Below are 21,106 nucleotides of genomic sequence, written 5' to 3'. Positions count from 1 at the left end.
TATTTTGTTAAGAATGACAAAGGGATATTTAGTTATAAATGCAACTTAGTCTGTTAAACATTTAACAAAAACTATACAAATACTTCAGTTCTTACAGACATATGACCAAAAATAAAAACACAGTCAACCTGAATTGAGCCCCAAGAAAAATAGGTTGGGAGCAGTGATTGGCCAAAACATTTCGAGAAAGCTTTTAGTGCTTGCAAAGAGGTAGTCTGTGGATAGAAGTAATAACTTTAACCATGGAAACCTCTTGGTCCTGAGCACTTTCGGCTTATTTATCCATCAGAGAAAAGTCAACAACATTGAAATCCCTGCACTAACACAAAATGGTCTCCTATCCCATTTTGGGATTGTCTAAGTTATACATATGACTTATTAATTATTCTTTTTAAACTTTTACTCTTGTGTATTAATATAAATTGTAAAACCATCTTGTTTTTAGGCCCTGGAACCCTTTATGATAATGATTTATTTGAGTTATATCTAAGATAACTCTATTAGAGGTTCAAGGAATGTTGATAATTTGGTCTTAATGAATTTTAGTGTTAGGACTTTAAACACCATCTAGTGTAACATCACTGCTGACATGTGATCTTCATGCTGCTTGAATGCTTCCTAGAACAGGAACCTAGCATCCTGCAGGCATTCTTGATAGAAACACAAATCTACCTTTCCGTAGCCTCTGTCCACAGGGTCTGCACTTGCCATCTGGAGCTACACAGAACAAGTTAATTTCTCTTTCCTGTGATAGACTTCACATAGTTGAAGACAAATTCTCCCTGCAATGTCTTTAGGCCTGACATCATTTTTCTTGTGATGTGTTTTCTGTATTCCCAAATCCTCCAGCTGACCTTTTCTAGATTAGCTCCAGATTTTCAGTTTTAATTTAGAAGATAGTAACCAGATTGAGATGTAGTATTTTCCATGTGGTTTGATCATTTGCTTCTGGTATACACACATTGGGTTTCTTGTTCTACTGTGTTCTTTTGAGACAGAATGGAAGAAAAGGTCTTTTAGTGATTGCCAAAGTCTCCTCAGCATCTTTGCTGAACCACTTCACTAGGCTTACTCTCCTTCCTGTAGACTTCCATTGTCAAGCTCCAAGCCCGACCCAGATAAATTCTCCAGTTCATCTCTCTTCTTTGCTCCTCAAATCTCTTTGACTTAGAACTTATGGCGCTAAAATCGTAGAGTCAAAATCAGACTTTCCTTTTATTAAATTCTGATTATAGTGGGTATTATTGAATCAAAGTACAGTGAATTAGGATTATTGCTATGATTACTATTAATGCTTTTTTTTTGTATAGTGCTTTATAGCATTGGCTACTGGGGGGTCATATTTCAAACTTTTAGGGTATTTTGGTGCCTTTTTGTGATTACCAAAATAGCCATAATTGTCTGGCATAATTTTTCTTTCATCTAGAATAAATGCTTTTTTACACTGCTGTTTAGCATTTTCCAAGCACCACAATCACTAGAGGAATTGGCATCATAAGTTAAAATGTACTGAGAGCCCACAGGGTGCCTGCCGTTGTCCTTGTCTCTTTATAACAGCTGTGTCCATTGAGAACTGCTCTGTAGACTCATGGCCCTTTCCCTCCAGTTAATTTAGGAGCAGCTGCAGCCCTTGCAAAGTGAAAACCAAATGTCCTCTGGGGTTTCCAAGAAACCTAATTCATTTTTCCCCTGTAAATTAACTGGCTTCTCACTGTTAGTGTCTCTATGATTGTGACTCTCTCAATAATTAATACAGTATCATCTTTCATGGATATTATGTTTATAATAGATTTATTAAGTTGTTTTGCCAAAGAAGGAGAGAACAGCATATGTTTATTTGAATTTCCTTTTCCATCCACTTAATTTCTTCTTTGCTTTGGTAGTTTAAATATTTAGGCTGCTGGCTTCTTATTAGATTAATTGAGATATTGTCTAATTAATCCCACAGAGGACAGAAATATTATTCTCCTCTTCATTTTTATAATTAAAAATAGTAAACAAAAATGAAAGAGTTCAAAACTAGTCTGATATAAAAAAGGCATTACAGTCTTAATTGAGACATGCTTCTCTTTCCGTCTTTCATAAATTGAGGTAGAAATTATATGCTGTAGCACATCCATGTATCATTTTAAAAAAACTTTTTTCATGGCAAGCTCTTGCTATCTATTAATTATCTTAATTTGTGTTCTCTTAGATTGTGATAATTTATATTCCTAAGATATTGAAGTTTGAGCCTGGAGAGACTTAACATTTGATTTGGATGGACAACCACAATTTATGATGTTTGTTCAAGCTAGATTTGAGGGCTCTGAAGCCACAGGTTTGGACATGAAATCTTGAGGGAACAGGTTTTCCATGAAAACCTTGGCACTTCTACTTTTAACCATTACCAGTAACAGCTGTTAATAGTAGAGAATTAGGAACTATGACTTTCTAATTTGATATCTTTATTGATATATTGACCTACATAGCAGGATGTTTTTGGAGTTTTTGAAAGAGATCAAGTTTGATGAAATGAAAGGGAAAACAAATGATGAAAGAAAATCACATACTCTTCTTTTCTAAATGTGCTTAAAACTGTGAGAAGGGCCCAAAGAGAGCAGTTCTTATCTCCTTAAAGTCAGACTGAGAAGTCTTATTTACAGACCCCATTGTGTATCTAGTAGACTGTATGTACTCATTGCTAGACATTTTTAGGGCACTTTCTACTACTACTATGTCAGTTTTGCCTAGCTCAAATTAAAGTTTCATTTTAGTATAGAGTAAGACATGAATAGTCTGCTAAAATAGCACCCCTACCTGTCTTCTCTAATTAGGGGATTTAGAGTTGAATATAACAGTGGTCTGGGGAAAATCAATTTCCTTGACTGTGAAGTTTAAACTGGATTCAAGATCTCAGAAATGAATATCTTAATAATAAACTCTCTCCAGGAGTGATTTCTGCTGTAATTAAACTAATATTATACAATTTAAGGGGAAAGAAGTGGAAATAGAAGTTTGTATGTTATGCAGACTATATCACCCTGACTGTGATTTTTAATGAGGTTAAGCAACAGTATTAATAGGGTGGCTTTTTTCTCCATAAATTTTAAGAACTGTAATCCTGACATGTATTAACATGAGTGTTTTTAGCTACTTTTATACCTATACTGTAATAATGCCGCACTTGACAAGTAAGTCCCGTCATGTATATACATATGTATTATGTATATATGTCATATTATACGTATCATTAACATATCTCTGTTTGTTTATATGTTATTAGTTTCTATGGCTGTTTTGTCAAGTCACCACATACATGGTGGCTTAAAACAACAAAATTTATATCTGAGAGGTCAGATCTGGATGTCAAAATTGAGATCTGGAGATCAGAAATCTGAAATGGGCCTCAGTGGACTAAAATCAAGATGTGGGCAGGACTGCATTCCTTCTCGAGGCTCTAGGGGAGAATGTGTTTCTTTGACTTTTCTACCACCTAAGGGCTGCCTGCATTCTTTGGCTCTTGACTCTTTTCTTCAACTTTATAGCCAGCAATGGCCAGTCAAGTCTTTCTCACACTTTATTATTCTGACACTGATTCTCCTGCCTCCTTCTTTCATTTACAAGAACCCCTGTGATTACATTGGACCCACCTGTTTAATTCAGGCTAATCTCCCTAAACCAGTGGATTGGCAACATTAATTTTCTCTGAAACCTTAATTTGCCCTAGCCATGTAACATTACATATTCACAGGTTCTGGGAATTAGGACGTGGGCATCTTTAGGGGTATATTATACTTTAATCTGCTTACCACAGTATCTGACTTAAATTTTAAGATGAGTACACTGGGTGCTATGTTAATAGTGCACTGAAGGGGTGCAAGTGCAGAAGCAGGAAGACTATGCAGGAAGCTAATGTAGTAAACCATATGAGATAAAATGGTGGCTTAAACAGGGTGGTACTAGCAATGGAGGTGATGAGAAGTGGCAGGATCCTAGACATATTTTCAACATAATTTGCTGACCAATTAGATGTGGGATATAAAAGAAAGAAGAGTTGAGTATATTCCGAAGTTTTGGGTGTGAGCAAATGGGGAAAATTAAGCTGGCATTAATTAAGATAGAGAAAACTATTCAAAGAGCAGGTTTAGGGTGTCAGTGGTGGGGCAGTGTGGGCCAGGGAAGAGGAGCCAGGGGGAGATCAAGCACTTAGGTTTTGCATAAGTTTGAGATGCCTGGTAGTGATTTTAGTCAAGCAGGTCTGTGCTCCACCAGGGCCAGAGGTATAGGTCCTACGGGAATTTCTGCCAAAGAATTGCAGATTGAATTTACTTGCCACCATCTATTTCCCTTCTCCTCTTTATTAAAAAAAAAAGGAGGAGAGCTATCTGCCTTTTAAATAACTATTTGTCTTCCTTCAGTATATATAAAAAATCCAAGTGGAGGTGTCAGGTAGTTAGATAGATAATTCTGGAATTTGGAAGAGTGGTCTAGCCTAGAAATATAAATTTTTTGTTCTTTAGCATGTAAATGGCATTTTAAAGCATGAGACTGAATGTAATCACTTAGGGAGAGAATATAGATAGGAAAGAAGAGACCAAAGTCTGAACTCTGGAACACTGCAATCTCAAGAGTTTGGAGGAGTTGAAAGGAAACCAGCAAAAAAGAACTAGAGTAGCCAGTGAAGTAGGATGCAAGTCAGGTCTGCTAGATCTGATTTCCAAAATGTCTTCAGAATGCCATAGTATTCTTAGGTCAGAACATGGTAACTGGTATATTACAGACAGTTGCTTTTGAAAAATTATATTGGATGATTGGACTATTTCCATACACATATCCTGCTATCACAGTTCCTTCCGGATCCACTGATAGTTCTGCATTTACTCTCTGTCCATGTAATATGAGGTTTATGAAGTTTAATGAGATACTCTTGAGAATATATGTTAATGCCATCTTTAGAGGGTGATATATCTGTGTAGGCTCTGTATTAAATATGAGAGTTCAGAATGGAGTAAGAAATTCAGTTGCTTCATTAAGCTACAGAAATTATAATTTTAGGAGATTTGACAATTTTATATTCTTTTGAATATCCTCATTGTTGACAAATTTCTTCTGCTTTGAATGGATTTAACTTTACAGAGTATCTGCAGTAATTTGTGTGTTGTTGAATAGAGCGAAAATTGGAAAATCAATATAACATTCTAGAAGGTAATTTGGCATTATATACCAAAACACTTAAATTTTTATATAGACATTGATATAGTAACTCTTCTGACAGGAATTTATTCTAAGGAAACAGTCTTATATATATGTGCAAAGATTTCTTTATGATATTGTTCATTATAGTGAAAAGTTAAAAACAATCTAAACAGTAGAGTATTAGAAAAATAGATTTTAGGATAACCATTCAGCATAATACTATGGAGTCAACAATGTCTATTATGGAAAATATCAAATGAAATAGAATAAAAGTGGAAAAATCAAAATATCAAACAGTATGTGAAAAATTCTATATGTACACATATATATGGACATAAATATGTAGAAAAGGATATATTTGCAAGTGTTAAAATTTATCTCTACATAGTAGAATTGAAAAACATTTTCTTTTTTCATTATTTTTTCTAAATATTCTACCATGAACATATATTAATTTTGAAACAAAAAATATATTTCAAAGAAGATAGAATTATGGTTCTTCAGGCATGTGTGATAGTTAATGTGGGTAATCAAACAGTCTTTGCTCAGTACTAAAACTATAAAAGGAATTTTTAATTTTTGGAACAATAGCAACACCATCAAAAGAAATGGATAGCTTCCCAAAGAGAGTAATTTGAAAAACAGCCCTGATTTGGATTTGGAAGTTCTGGGATTTTGAGGGGGTGTTGGGGTACATTTTAAATTGAGCTTTAATTTGCATAGTAAAATTCACAGATTATACATTTGTGTAACCAACATCCAAATTAAAATACAGCTGGTATATTTGTCTGAAAAAAAATCATTGTTTTTCTTTCAATAGTATTATACCTTAAATAATTTCTTAAAGCAATATAGATCTTTCAGGGCATTTTCTCTTTGTTGGTACTTGGAATCATGTGTCTTGATCTCACTATCTCTTGGAGTAGTGCAGCCAAATTAGCAGCCCCATACATGGGCTCTCAGTGATGAGGTTCAGTTTGCCATGTAGGTTTTGCAGGGCGTCCAGTTTATGGAAAGCTGAGAATGCCTCCTCTACCAACTAAAGAAGCAGAATTGCCCAGGTGCCTGGTAGTGACTTTGGTCAAGCAAGTCAGTCCTCCACCAGGACCAGAGGTATATGTCCTATGGGAATTTCTACCAAAGAATTGCAGATTGAATTTATTTGCTCCCATCTATTTCCCCTCTCCTGTTTATTAAAAAAAGGAGGAAAGCTATCTGCCTTTTAAATAACTATTTCTCTTCTTTCGAACAACTTATAGGATATTTGTGTTGCCTACTAGTTGCATTTTCTAGGTGAGGATTGTAAGGGTGGTAAATAAGAACTAACTTCTGTTTTGCCTTTGCAATGACCTCTGGTCCTCCAGTGATTTATGACCTACTGGTCTAGAGGGGTGTTTGTAACTTCCTGACATACTCCTGAACTGCTTCATAGGACCATCTTTTGCCAGACCACCCTGAACTGCCAGTGTCAACACTACTTGCACAAAACTTAATAAATGAGTTTTCTCCAGTATTGAGCGCCTGAGAAACATCCTTTTTTTGCTGTGACTCCAGATACTTCTAACCAAAATTAGCTCTGAGTGGCAGTTCCATGTCATTAATGGGCTTTTAATTTTTTATTTCTTGGATTAGAAGTTTCATTTCAAAGACCACCTGACAGTAGATCATTTAGTTATTCCAGTGGTCTGCAGCCATGAGAACTTCTAGAACTTGAAATAACAATAATTAACTTATATTAGGAGAGTTTATTATGTTCCAGGCAATATTGTTAAGCACTTTCATGGCTTTTCTTACTTAATTCTGATAACAAACCAATGAAGTTGTAGGGATTATTTTGGCTATGTTTTGCAGGTGAAGTAATTGAAGCTAAGAAAGGGTAGGTATTTACAAATAGGAAATAATGGTGCAGGAGTTCCAATAGTGGTTGTGCTCCCAACTGCTGTACTATATTATCTACCCATATTGATTCCTGCCGTCTCTTTGTTCTTAACATTATTGTGTATAATTGATGTTAAGTTGCTCATAAAAGGCTGGCCTTCTCTTCCTCAGTATGTACTTTTCAAGAAAGCTAAACCAAGCAAATCTAGCCCTCCAAGAAAGAAAGGAACTCCAGGCCAAAAGGAACAACTCTGATCCTGCTGCTAGTTAGTATCAGGCTCCTGACACCTGGTAAAGGTCAAGCATTGAACACTAGGGCTTTTACCTTACCCACCCTGCCAAGTAATTTTCATTCCTCATTTTAGTTTCTGTTGACTACCTGGCTGCAGTAATACCATTCTCTTTCAAGAAATCCTTTGTCTTCAGAGCTGTGCATCCACTCAGCCCATCACTGATCTCCCTTCCTTCATCCAGCAGCATCAGAAACTGACTGCTCACCCTGAGATAACTTCATAACCTCTGAATCAACCTTGGTTTTATTTAGGAGCAGCCTTCCTTGTATATAACTTGGCTATGAGCTTCATGAGGACATGAATTGTATCGGTTTTATTTACTGTGGTATCCTTAGCACCAAGAAAAGTATTGGGAACTGAGTAAATTCTTGTTGAATGATTAAATTATGTGCTAACATGTGTATGCACCATATGGGAAGCTCAGGTATCTGTGCTCTGGTAATGCCCTTAGTCCTCATTAGTGCCACTAGAGACTACAGAACAATCTCAAGCAAACAAATGGTATATGCTCCCCTTACCAACTTGCAAATGGCCATTATTCACCCACTTCATGGGAATGGTCATAGTTTAATGCTGTATTCCTTAAAGCCCAGACCTTGTCCTGACCAGAGAAATTTGGAGAGTTATCAGATAATGGCAGTCACATGCAAGAAGTGCTAGAGGAGAGATGTCCCACATACGTGAGACTTTAAGCACTAACCTGGATTGAGAAATATTTTATTTGACAAAACTAGTGCAGCTGTGACATTTCCATCTTTCATCACTTGACATTACTTTGAGGTCTTGATATTTACTTCACTCAAGGGACAGAAACTTCTAAGCCCTCCCATGCTAGATTTTTGGTGTTTTCAGGCTGTCTTATGAGATTTATCTTACTCTGTACTCACAGTGCTGCCTCCCAAATAACACACAGAATTTCTATGTTGTTGTGCAGATTTTTATAATATGTACTTAGTTTTCATTCTTATGCAGGTGACCTTCATGTTGCAAGCAGGATGAGTTTATACAGTATCTCAGGGGTATGTTCTATTTGATTGCCCTCCCTGCCTACACACACACACACACACACACACACACACACACACACAGAGAGAGAGAGAGAGAGAGAGAGAGAGAGCACAACCTGTTCTTTGGTATATATTACATTATCTAGCCAGGTGATGTACTGATACAAAAACAATTTTAAAAATAATTTTTCTGCACTCTGATACCTCCTTCAATTTGTTGATGAAGCTGTTGCTATAAACTATTAGCAAATACAAAGTTCTTCATTCAGTTCAAACACAGACAAATATATGTATCTGGTGCTAAATGGTTCCTGGTTTCTTTTTTATTTTTCCAGGCAAGAAAACTGATCAGTGATTTTGCCATTATCTTGTCCATTCTCATCTTTTGTGTAATAGATGCCCTAGTAGGTGTGGACACTCCAAAACTAATTGTGCCAAGTGAGTTCAAGGTAGGTGAATGTCTATCTTTTGGTCATTCCTGGAACTCTTTTTCTTTCTTTCCCCCATTCTAATTTATTGTGTTTCTCTTTGAGGTAGTTTTGTACAATTATCCATATTTTTTTTCCAAAATCAGTCCCTCTTAGGCTCATATATACATGTAGTTTAATTTCTTCACTACAATTAAATGTCAAGACTAGGGTTTTTATTTAAAACAACTGATAATACTATTATAAACTCTGGCTTATAGTTTTAGAATAAATATCCAAAATATTTTATATACCTTATTACCTTGATCTATATAATGACTCTGGGAAATACATATTGTAGCTATCATCCTCCTGATTTTTTCTTTTTTGAGACAGGGCCTTGCTCTGTTGCCTAGGCTGGAGTGTGGTGGTGCAATCTCAGCTCACTGCAACCTTTGCCTCCTAGGTTCAAAGAATCCTCCCACATTAGCCTCCCAAGTAGCTGGTACTATAGGCACATGCCACCACCCCCAGCTAATTTTTTAATGTTTCGTAGAGACAGGGTCTCACTATATTACCCAGTCTGGTCATCATCCTGATTTTATAAAGTTAAGATTGAAGCTCAAAGAATTCAGTAAAATGCCTAAGATTATGTAACTAGTAATGTCAAGATCTGAAGTTAGAACCCAAGCCTCCAGAAGTCTAGTCTAATACTCTTTTCATGCTATGAAACTACCTACCACACGCATGTATATATAATGAGAATTGTAATTATTACAAAGTAGATATAATAATTACTTAACTTACGAACCTATTGATATGCGTAGGTAATGGATAAAATTTACATACCAGTCATTCCTAAATATATTCCTAGCTAATTTTTCACTACAAGTCTTTTATCTATTTTCTAGAATAATCTTCCTTCCCTCCACTACTGAGATCATATATTTGCTAAGAATTATTAAGCTAGTTGCAGTTTTAGTTTAATAACTCCTTAATGAGGAAGGGATATATATGTTATAACACACATTATTTTTTGAATTGTCTCTGCTATCACATATTCATTGGTAAAGATAAGTTCTCATCCATTCAACCATTAATTCATTTGAGTTAATATTTATTGAATATTGAGTCAGGCTCTAAGCTGGAAATTTGAAATGCATTGATGAGTAAGACAAATTTTTTTCCCTGACAAGCTCACATCTGCTAATTGTAGTAAAATGAGGTTAGATTCAGTGACAGAATTATGAGACAGATGATGGGAATATCCTCAGAAGAGAAGTGAGACTTTCTTGATAGCAAATATGGAGAAAATAATTCACAGTGTTCTATTTTAGTTTTTTATTTGCATTGTTGAATGTAAGGAAAAGCGTAGGAAACCCTTTTTTTTCTGTAGTAGACATATATGATCTACTGATGGAAAACAGACTAAGAACTGCAAAAATGACAGTTTTTTCCAGTTTTTTTTTTTGTGATTTTCCTAAAATTTACCCAGTTATTATAGATCATTATTTCATATGTAAAATAAGAGACCAGAATTTTTACATTAGTTCACTTATATAAAAACAGTTATGGCTTTTTATATATATTATGAAGCTGTTAAAATTCGGCAATAGTATAAACAACTTCATTATAATTGCTAAAACCCATGAACAAAATTCATGGTGGTTTGGTAATTTCTTGCTACCTTTTTACTGAATTTCTTGCTATCTTTTTACTTTTTACCTTTTACTTTTTACTTGCTACCATTTTACCTTTTTACATTTGGAGTTTTCTTCTGGCTGCTCTTTAAACTTAAATCAGTTTCTTCCATTTTGAGTCCTTATCTTAAACCATCCCCAATACGCAAAATGCCATTCACTTTTTTTCCAACAGTCCATACTCTTTCTCTCCTTTCTTTAAAGAATTGCCTCAAAAATAACATCCTTTGGGAGAGTTTTGGTGAATAATCTTCATTCTCTAGCTCATAACTGTTTATGTTTCTCAATATGTTGGTTATCCAAATATAAAAGCATGTCTTCCTGTTGGTTTTTTCACCAAATAGTATATATTAACTTGATAATTTTCTGAAAAATGTCATCTGTCTTTTTCAAGCCAACAAGTCCAAACCGAGGTTGGTTCGTTCCACCGTTTGGAGAAAACCCCTGGTGGGTGTGCCTTGCTGCTGCTATCCCGGCTTTGTTGGTCACTATACTGATTTTCATGGACCAACAAATTACAGCTGTGATTGTAAACAGGAAAGAACATAAACTCAAGGTAAGTGTCCATAATAATGTCTGTCATTGCCTTCTACTTTCTTTTTAGTACTTGAAAACACTAATTGATTAAAAACCAAGGAAGCTTTGTTGGGAGTTACTATAGCTAATGTTCCTTAAGAGTCCGCAGAACCAGAGATCACTTTGTATTGGCACATGTCTTCAATATAACACTTTAGGGAGAGCTCATTTAAATCTGAAAAAAAAAAGGTTTCAAATCATATTTCTTTCACCAGCAAAGAGAATACAAACGTAATTTACTATTTAGCCACAGTCATCCTACATCTGATTTTAGTGGAGTAACTATCCTCAATAAAGACAATGACAATCAAAGATTTAATTAATTTTTACTGAGCATCTGCTTTCTCTTAAATGAACTCAGGTTTATTCTTAAAGATTATTCAGATAGTTCATGGTTGTAAGCTGGTGGTGTACATCCTGTTTTTTGTCTTCACATACTTGTGTCAGTATGTTATTAACCATAAAGAAGGGAGAAAAATGCTTTATTTTGTACGTTTTAAAAATCAGTTATTAACTTTGTTATGAGTCTAAAGAAAATGCCTTAGTGGTCTGGGATATCTTTCAAGAGAGCTGCCTAAAATGCTCTTACTTTATATAATGTTTTTCAAGCTCCAGTGCCTTTTTTAGTTGCAGTGGATTTTTTCAATACCATTTGAAGAAGTGAGATATGAATGGTAACAATAATAAGAGCTATTATTTAGTGGAGGGCTACTATGAGCCAGGCCATCTTCTAAGCACTTTGTATTATATATTAACTCGTTAACTTTTCATAACCACCATATGAGGGAAGCATGAAAATGCATTAGAGTCTGTTACCCAGAAGGACAGGATATTACTAAGAATAGAGTTCAGCACAGTAGGTATAGCAGGAAAAATATTCAGGAAATATGAAGAATTGGCTGACTACAGAAACCCATTGAGCAGAGGAATGAGAGAGATGAGGAAGATTCTGATAAACTATCCAAGTAGGGAGAACTTAAAAAGCTGTAGATCATGGTAAGAAAGGAGTAAATCCCATAATAATAAGACCAGGAGAAGAAAATTAAAAGCTTTGGTCAAAGAAGAGATGTTTAGATTTTGAGAGTTTGGAAGGAGAGAAAGCTGAGATTGATGAACTGTTCCAAAGCATGTGGCTAGCTCCCGAAGCATGTTGACAATGACGTCCATCAAAACTTGTAAGTTAGAGTAGTGTGAGTCTGGTGAACTGAAAGTATCACCTGCCTCAATATTGATATGATTGGAAAGTGGCACAGAGCATGGTAGAGAAGAACATCATGGGAAAGTTGCTAAAACCATAAGTGAAAGTATATAACTGTCCTGGAGGTCGGCATATTTAGTGATGTGGAAGGGCAGAATGAAGAATAACTGGGCTTCAATACAAGGCAGTTCATAAAGCACGAAAACAAGTGAGGTATGCTCCCATCTAACATGGGGAGTAAAACAAACAAACAAAACAAACAAACAAACCAACAAAAAAACTAGACTGTCACTAAAGAACAGATCTCTGCAAGAAATCAGTGCTCCCAAAGGAAACCAAGTGGTTTTCACTTATGATGAAAGAAAAGGTTGCAAATTCAGTTGGAAAATTACATTAAAATGACCTTCCCCCTATGCCCACTCCTGCCGTGAGTAGATACTGTACTGCTCTGAGATACTTTTAATTCTAAGATCATTGAGCTTCTCACATTCTGGTAATGTTGGGTTATTTGCACTTGTTACATGGCAGCTGACTTAAGAATTAAGAAGTGTAAGATGCTAGGCCATTAAATGGTTATATCTGCAACTGGCACAGCCTTACTTCTTTACTTTGCTGTAGTCAATGGGTCAAAATAGTCACAGGGGCAGCCTCCATTCAAGGGGGTGAGGGGGGAATTCTCCTTTTAATGGGGGAATGGCAAGGTCGTATTACAGAAAACCGTGTAAGATAGGAGATGTTTTCCAGCCATTTTTGGAAAATAAAATCTGCTACATTTGTACCGAAAAATTTGCCATAGTCTAGATCTTGGTGATTGCTTCCCCGTGGTATCATTTAAGCATATATACATATATATATGTATATATTTATTTATTTATTTATTTTTAGACAGAGTCTTGCTCTGTCACCCAGGCTGGAGTCCAGTGGCTTGATCTCAGCTCACTTCAACTTCTGCCTCCGGGGTTCAAGTGATTCTCCTGCCTCAGCCTCCCGAGTAGCTGGGATTACAGGGGCATGCCACCATGCCAGCTAATTTTTGTATTTTTAGTAGTGACGGGTTTTTGCCATGTTGGTCAGGCTGGTCTTGAACTCCTGACCTCGTGATCCGCCCACCTTGGCCTCCCAAAGTGCTGGGATTACAGGCATGAGCCACCATGCCTGGCCCATTTAAGCATATTCTTTTGTCTTCTGTGCTTCCTTTAAATTGGCCATTGGATCTAGAAGCTTGAGGAGATATAGCTTTGATATTGTATATCTATCTATCTTTGTATATGTGTATATATACACACATATATAATATATACACACATATATGTATATACATATACGTATACATATCCTTTCTTACCACGATCTACAGCTTTTTAAGTTCTCCCTACTTGGATAGTTTATCAGAATCTTCCTCATCTCTCTCATTCCTCTGCTCAATGGGTTTCTATATCAGCCAATTCTTTATATTTCCTGAATATTTTTCCTGCTATACCTACTGTGCTGAACTCTATTCTTAGTAATATCCTCTCCTTCTGGGTAACAGACTCTAATGCGTTGTCATGCTTCCCTCATATGGTGGTTATGAAAAGGTAATGAGTTAATATATAATACAAATATGTATACATATATGTATATGTATACACATATGTCTACATATATGTGTGTATATATTATACATATATGTATATATACATATGTGTGTATATACATATATGTGTGTGTATATTATACATATATGTGTGTATATATACATATATGTGTGTGTGTATATATATAGAGAGAGAGAGAAAGAGAGAGAGAAGCCCAAGACTAATTTGTAAAAGGCCAGATAACTTTAAACTACAAGTTTGCCTTAGGAATTTCGAGGCCACAGAGATAATGTGAATTCCAGCTCTAAACCCAATTGTAGAGTTGTGGTTAGGAATATCCCTATCCTGGGAGATTCTTTCTTTCTTTTCCCTTCTTTTGGCATTATACCCAATGGCAAGGCTGAGAGAGGCATGTGTTCTCACTATCTTTCTCTGTGGGTTATTTTTTTTTTTGATTGGCCAACTGAGTATGCCATGTTTAGAGTGTACTCGTTTTATTTTGGGTGGTATCTCCCATCTATGCCCTCTCCCACAGAGCCCGAGAATTGGTCTCTGTCCCAAGAGTTCAGATGGTCATTCTAATTCAGGCCGTAAGCCTCCAAGGATTGGCACAGTCTCTCTCAGGGCAGTCCCAGGCTCCAGGGCTTACTAACTCCAAGGATTTGCTTCTTCGCGTGGCTGTTGTTTTTTGTATCCAATTGTTCCTCTTTCTAGTGGATGAGCCATAGTTTCTAAAATATATTTTCTGTGTCTTTTTGAGCATTTTCAGATGTTCTGTATTGAGAGGGTTTCTGATGTTGGTTTAGTTTACCAAAGGCTAGAAATGGTTGTTGACTAATATATTTTTATTCTGAAAAAAATTTGTAAACAAATTCTTAATTATGATCTACGGTTGGCTAGATTTATCCTGTATCTTTGGAGGTAAATAAATCTCCTACTAATTTTTACTCACTATGTTTTCTTATTGATAAAATTCAGAATTTAGAATTTCGGAAGTTTAGTAATGATAAAATACAGACATTTTTTATCTTATTTTCAGTAGAAAACATTAGAAAATCAAGGTTTATTAGGGTTTGCCTCTTAAAATAAGAGTTGAATATATAAAAAATAAGTTTTCATCACCTTCAGAATTGCCACTTGAAATCATTCTTTTGAATACAATGAGAGTTATGGAATAGGTGTCAGTCTTTTGTCACAAATCTAATGATACCAGTGAACATTTCATCTTGAATCAAAGGCTTTTCACTCTGAAAATTGTTTTGTTCATATTTTGTTAGGAAAGGAGAGCTGTGGAATGTGAACACTGGAGATTCTGTCTAAAATTGTAAAGGGCCTTAACTGCTATGAAATTGTTTCAAAAGAGAAAGCTGAAACTGAGAGAGATAGAAGCATTGTGGTATTAAAAACAGCATGTTTTTGGGTGGCATTTGCTTTGGCTTCCGGTCAAGTGGCTCTGGCTGTCTGTTCTGCTTGGGATGGGATCCACCTTTCCACTCTGCTGAACACCTCAGTATTGATGTAGGAACGCCAAGACACTTGGCTTTCTTTGACCATTATTTTGGTTGTTTATGCCCTGCATTAGCCCTGCAGAGTGCTCAAAAGCAAGCCAGGGTCAGCAAGGTCATGATTCCTTTAAGGTCATTCCCTGAGTCATTGGCAGAAGAAGGAATAGAGTCTGAGCTTCAGACTGCAAAGTCAGAGATACTTCTCACAAGGAAAGTGATTTCGAGAGTGTTATAGATTGGGGGTAGGAGGGAGAAATAATTTAGGATAGATATCTAGAAATAGATATGAGGTGGTTGTGGCAACCAATTTGCTCTGATATCTTTTATGGGAAAACGCTTAATTTGAGGGTGTTCTTTTTGGATAACTCCCAAATTCCTATTTTTGCCCTACTTTCATTTTTCCTTTTTATTTCTACTCTCATAATCCTATAGACTCAGTCCTTTTATTTTATGCCTAGACTCTTCTAAAGGGTTAGCAAATAATAACCAATCTTCCTTGCTTCATTCCAAAAGCCTTCATTTTTTTAAAAAATGCTATTCTTGTATGTCAGTCCTGTGTTTTTAAACTTTCACACTTTGGCCCCTTTAAATCTTTACCTCTCAAAGAACTTCCATTTGTCCTAGCCTGGGTTTTAAGACTCTTTGCCAGAGGACCACGACCTAAGTTTAAAATGGCTTTCTTCAAATGCTAGCCAGTGCTCTAGTCAAATGAACAGTTGAGTTTTCCTTAAGCGTGACAGTTTCTTCTGCTAGGTACTCCAGCCAGAAACCTCTTCTCCTTACTTCCTAATGATTGCTATTTTTCAAAATCCTCTCCATCCTTTAAGATAATTCAAATAAAAAAACTTCTCAGTGTAGCTTTCACCTTTAATGTAATTTATATTTCTCTTGTTTTTGCTCTTAGTATATTTGTATTACTCTGTGGCACAGATCACATATTTCTTTTACAGTATCTGTTTTGTATAATTACTTTATCCCTTTTCTTGGCCAAAATGTTTTCAAGGTCAGGACCATGTTTTATTCCTCTTTTTAGCTCTCGTTTGGCCCACCAGTTTCATATGGTAGACTCAATAAATACATGTTGATGGATTTTATTCTCTTTGGCCCACATGGCTCTCAGTTGTTACACTGCGTGAAATGGGTGATAAATGCAAAACATATAAACTCTCCACTTCTCAAAGTGTGTGCTTATATTGGTCAAAGCCCTGTTTAGATGTCATCACTGCAGGGAGTTTTTGTGAATTTACTGTAGACATAGTTAAACACTTCATTATCTGTACTTTTTATTATCGTTTCCAAACCTCTTTGAATCTCTATTCAGGGTGCATTATAATTTGTGTACAAGTCTGTGTCCCCTTCTTCAATTCTGAGCCCCTTGGTGGGAGGAACCATGTCATGGCTCTTAGTGTCCCCATAAATGAGCATATTGTCTGGATCTTTGTGGGCCCCTAGCATGAACGTCTATTCTGTGTCCCTGCATGTCCCAGTGTTTACTGCTCCTCACCTCTCGTTTGTTATCAACTATGTACCACATGTAAACTTTAGGCTGCTGGGCTAGTCTTTTTCTTTCATAGATTTTGATTTCTGTGGATTTATTCCTAAATGATTTGTACTCTGTATTAGTAAAGCATATACAATTTCAAAAGGAAATAAAGTTTCACTTTCTCTCCTTGTACTTAAAATAATCTCCAGTTTCAGAAAATAGAACAACCGTTTGGTTTGTATTCATGGAAACAAGAAGTCTTTTAAACTTTAAAGGGCATATTTAACCTTTTGAGCATTTATTGAGTGCTTGCTATGTATGGAACACTTGTGTTAGATGTTGAAGATAAAAATTGTTCTACATTGCCGTCTGTGCCCTGAAGGAGTTTAATGGATTTTCCCTATTCACCACCTGTCTATTACAACACCAAGGTTGGAATTGACCATGCCTTTCTTTGTGCCTTGTACCTTGCATGAACATTAAATTATTTGTTTTCATGTTTGCCCTCAATTAATAATCTGTATCTGTCAATGAATACTTATTAAAGAATCATTTCCTATCCAAAGATATGAGCAAATGCAAAAGGCCCAGGGTGGGAAGGAGCTTGGTGTATGGAGAAACATATAGTAGGCCAGTGTGACTGAGACTTGGGGAATTAATTCATTGAGATGAGGTCAAAGTTAATGGGGCCAGGTCACATGGAACAAAGTTTCTGAACTTCAGCATAATTGACAGTTGGAAATTTTTTTGTTGGTGGTAGCTTTCCTGTGCATTATAGGCTGTTTATCAGCATTTCTAGTCTCTCGCCAGTAGAGGCATTTACACCCTCCAGCTGTGACAGCCAAAAATGTCTTCAGGCATTGCCAAATGTCCCTTGGGAGTGGAGATGAGAGCAAAATAGTTCTGGGAGGAGGCTCTGATGTAGAAACTTAAAGATAATTTTGCAGCATTTAGTTTTTCATTCTAAGTGAAACAGGAATCACTTTAAACAGGGAAGTGGCATATAATGATTTCGATTTTTAAAAAAGATTCATTCGTGAGGAGAGTGGGTTGTCAGGGACAAGAGAAAAACAGGGACGTTTGTGGTGAGAGCAGCATTGAGGGCTGAGGGTTGGTTGCTGGATGGTGTGAAGGAAGAAGGGGAATTTGCATGGAGCACTGAAAGGAGAGAATGGCTTTAAGCAAATGTCAAGGAGTAGAAGCAGAATCCCAATTCAAAGAGTGGCACATAGGAAAGTGCAGGAGCACAGAATATGCAAGGCACATTTAGGGATTTGTAGAGTTTCTGGAATCCCTGAGGGCCTCCTCAGAGTTTTAGATGCAGGAGCATGGAAAGGGAGGCTTTGTATTGCTCGGCCTTCTCAGCTGCCTGTGGCCTCCCCTATTCAGCGATATCCAGCTTGGGCTTGATGGGGTCAGAACTGCATTTGAAACACTCAGTCTGGCAGCAGTGAGGATGGATGGGGAGGAACAAGAGTGGAGGTGGGTGGGGGGAACTGAGTGGAAAGGGAAGGTGGGTGGGAAGAGGCTGCTGCATAATCCAGGAGAGAAAGGATGAGAATCTGAAAAAGGTAATGGCAGTGGGGAGGAGGAGTACAGAACAGATAAAAAGTTTCATATGTTATTTTTGAAAAATACTGTTTTCCATATTTCTTGCAGTATTCTTTATATAAAAAGGACCAGTATTTGAATATTATTTTTATTCCATTCAAATCTAGTCATTCAGATACTTTTAACTCAAAGGGACATCTTAGAAGTGGCTTGTTTTTATGCATATATAGGTGGTTTTGCAGAAACAACTTCTCTGACATAACCATTTGCATTCTTGGGTCTCATGGCAATAGTTTGGGGCAACATGAATTTGAAGCATAGCTTTTACCATTCTGTTCAACAAATGTGTCTCCAGAGTTTAATGTATGTCGGACCCTGTACTAGACACGGTAAGCCTTACATGTTGAAATTTGGCAAAATAAATTTATCACTTTTTTCTCTTTGACCTCGTTCTCCATAAACTCTCCCCAGTGTTGTTCCTTTAGTTTAAACTGCATCTTCTCAAACCTGGATTATAACAGTGTTGTCGTGTCTGTCCTCTGCCTCTAATCTTGACCACTCCCAATATACCGTTTATAGTCCCAACAGAGCCATCCTTCTAAATAGAAATCTGATTATATCACTTGCCTGCCTAAAACCCTTCAGTGACTTCCTATTGCTCTTGTGATAAAAAATTCCAAAGCCTTTAGCAAAACATAAAAGTTCTTAACTTCTCTAGCCTAATTTTCTACCTCCCCCATCTTCTCCTGTGCACCAAATCTATTTCATTTTCTCAGAATGGCAACTTGCTTTACATAGTTTTTCACGTACTTCTTATCTCTGAGCTGGTTATGGCTCATATTTTAGAACTCAACCTAAATACTACCCCCATGCAAACCATCCCTGACTTTGCGCTAAGTTGGGTACCCCTCCTGGATGCTTTCTTAGCACCCTGAATTCACCCCTACTGTAGGCCTTTAACACTGTGGTTTTATAAACACCTGTTGTTTTGACCAGCTCTACCATTACAGTAAACCACTGGAGGGAAGGACTGTGTATTATTTATAACTTTACCTCCAGGGTCTAGCAGAGTGCCATTGAATGAGCGAATCAGCATTTATTCATTTATCCATCAAACATTTATCTATAGTATCCATTCTGTGGTACGCACTGTGCCAAGTGCTCGTTTGGTGGTGAACAAAAACATACATGGTTCCTGCCCTCATGGAACTGTGAGAGAGAGAGAGGCACAATTCACATAATTATGCAGAATGTGACACCGCAAATGTGGCTGATGTTGTGAAGGAGAAGGAGATGGTATGTTGAGAGGGAGTTCCCTAATGTGATGGCACTCATATTGAGACCTAAAATGTTAGCAAGAATTAGCTAAATGAGGCTGGGTGGGAAGACTATTTTGGACACCCAAAGAAATCAGTGTGTATGCGTAGGCCTTACAAAAGGAGGTACCTGGTGAGAACAAGTGATTGAAATAATCCTGTGTGGCTGCAATGAGAGAGTTGAGGCTGGAGAAGAGGTAGAGGCAGACCAGGTAGGGCCTTCAGGTCACATTGGTGATTCTCCCTTCCCCTTAAGAACAAAAAGAAGTCCAGTGTGGTTGAGGAGATGGAAGACTTTTTGAAAGCAGTGATGTCAAGGGAAACAGAGTACTTATCTATCTATAATTATTTTATCCCAGAACCTTTGTTTATTCTGATGGTTATATATAGTTACCTTTATAGTCCATCATCTAAAATCTTCATTTCACCCTCTTTCATATGGGCCCTTTTTGCTAGTCTTGGACATATGTAACTCAAACTTGTTTTAGTGGAAATAGATCCAGAAAGCATCGAGATGACACAGGGTAACATGGGTGACTTTTTTTAACATAAGCTATTCTTTTGACCCATTCATCTGGCTAGTGTCCACATCCTTAGGTTACTACAGGTTTTTTGGTAACAAGATTTGTGGATTCTGCTCATTATTACCCTGCTGGTACTTCTAATATGGACTTCAGTGATTTAGTCTAAAGAGGGCATAAGAATTCTGTGATGTCTCTACTGTTTTTCTCCTTTTTTCCCTCCCCACAAATGTTTCTCATGTCTGCGAATTAACAATAAAGTGTTACATTTTTTTCATGGCTAAACAAGAGTTTATAATTGCCAGTAAGGGGAGTATATGCACGCTATTTTTCCTTTTCTAAAAATAAACATTTATTGAGAATCAGCTGTGTATCATGCACTCTGCTAAGGTATTCAGAATACAGAGAAAAAAAGATACAGTCTGGTCCTCATATTACTTACAGTCTAATGTCAAAGACAGATGAATACATACATAATTTCAGAATTATTGTGACGAGTGTTGTGATAGAGGAAGTCATAAAATGCAAAACAGGGAAACATAAAGGAGGAGGAGAACTAACCTACCTTGACTTACTTATCTCACCTAGGTTAAGGAAGGAAAACCTACCAGAAAAGGTGAGGGTTAATTTAAGTCTTAAGGATAAATAGGACTGAGCGAGAGAAAGAACAAAGGAAGAGTAGAGGTTATTCCGGGTAGAAGAGGCTATGTTGGCAAAGACACAGAAGGCATCAGTGAAAGAAACACATATGAGGCATTACAGGTGGTTGAAAGTGGTGGTGGCACAGGATCCAAGCAGGAGAGAGATGAAAGATGAGGCTGCAGTTGTGAACAGAGGCCAGATCATGAATGAGCCATAGTGGGGTCTTAGACACACAAACAGGGAGGAGGGAGAAAATTCTGTAGGCTCCACCTTA

At 36.7% G+C, this 21,106-nt stretch overlaps 1 protein-coding gene across 3 annotated transcripts in view; it reads left to right on the top strand.

Moving 5' to 3' along the window:
• The window catches only part of SLC4A4 (solute carrier family 4 member 4), a 383,761-nt gene that overhangs the window by 335,329 nt on the left and 27,326 nt on the right, over positions 1–21,106 (top strand). For all 3 annotated transcript variants that reach the window (XM_055111447.2, XM_063603791.1, XM_055111446.2), the window contains exons 17-18: positions 8,692–8,805; positions 10,858–11,019. In XM_055111447.2, the coding sequence (XP_054967422.1) occupies positions 8,692–8,805; positions 10,858–11,019 (276 nt within the window). The remainder of the gene's footprint in view (positions 1–8,691; positions 8,806–10,857; positions 11,020–21,106) is intronic.

The sequence above is a fragment of the Pan paniscus genome, chromosome 3, assembly GCF_029289425.2.
Source record: "Pan paniscus chromosome 3, NHGRI_mPanPan1-v2.0_pri, whole genome shotgun sequence".
NCBI lineage: Eukaryota > Metazoa > Chordata > Mammalia > Primates > Hominidae > Pan > Pan paniscus.
Note: the sequence above shows the minus strand (reverse complement) of the source record. Positions and strands in the feature narration are given on the sequence as shown.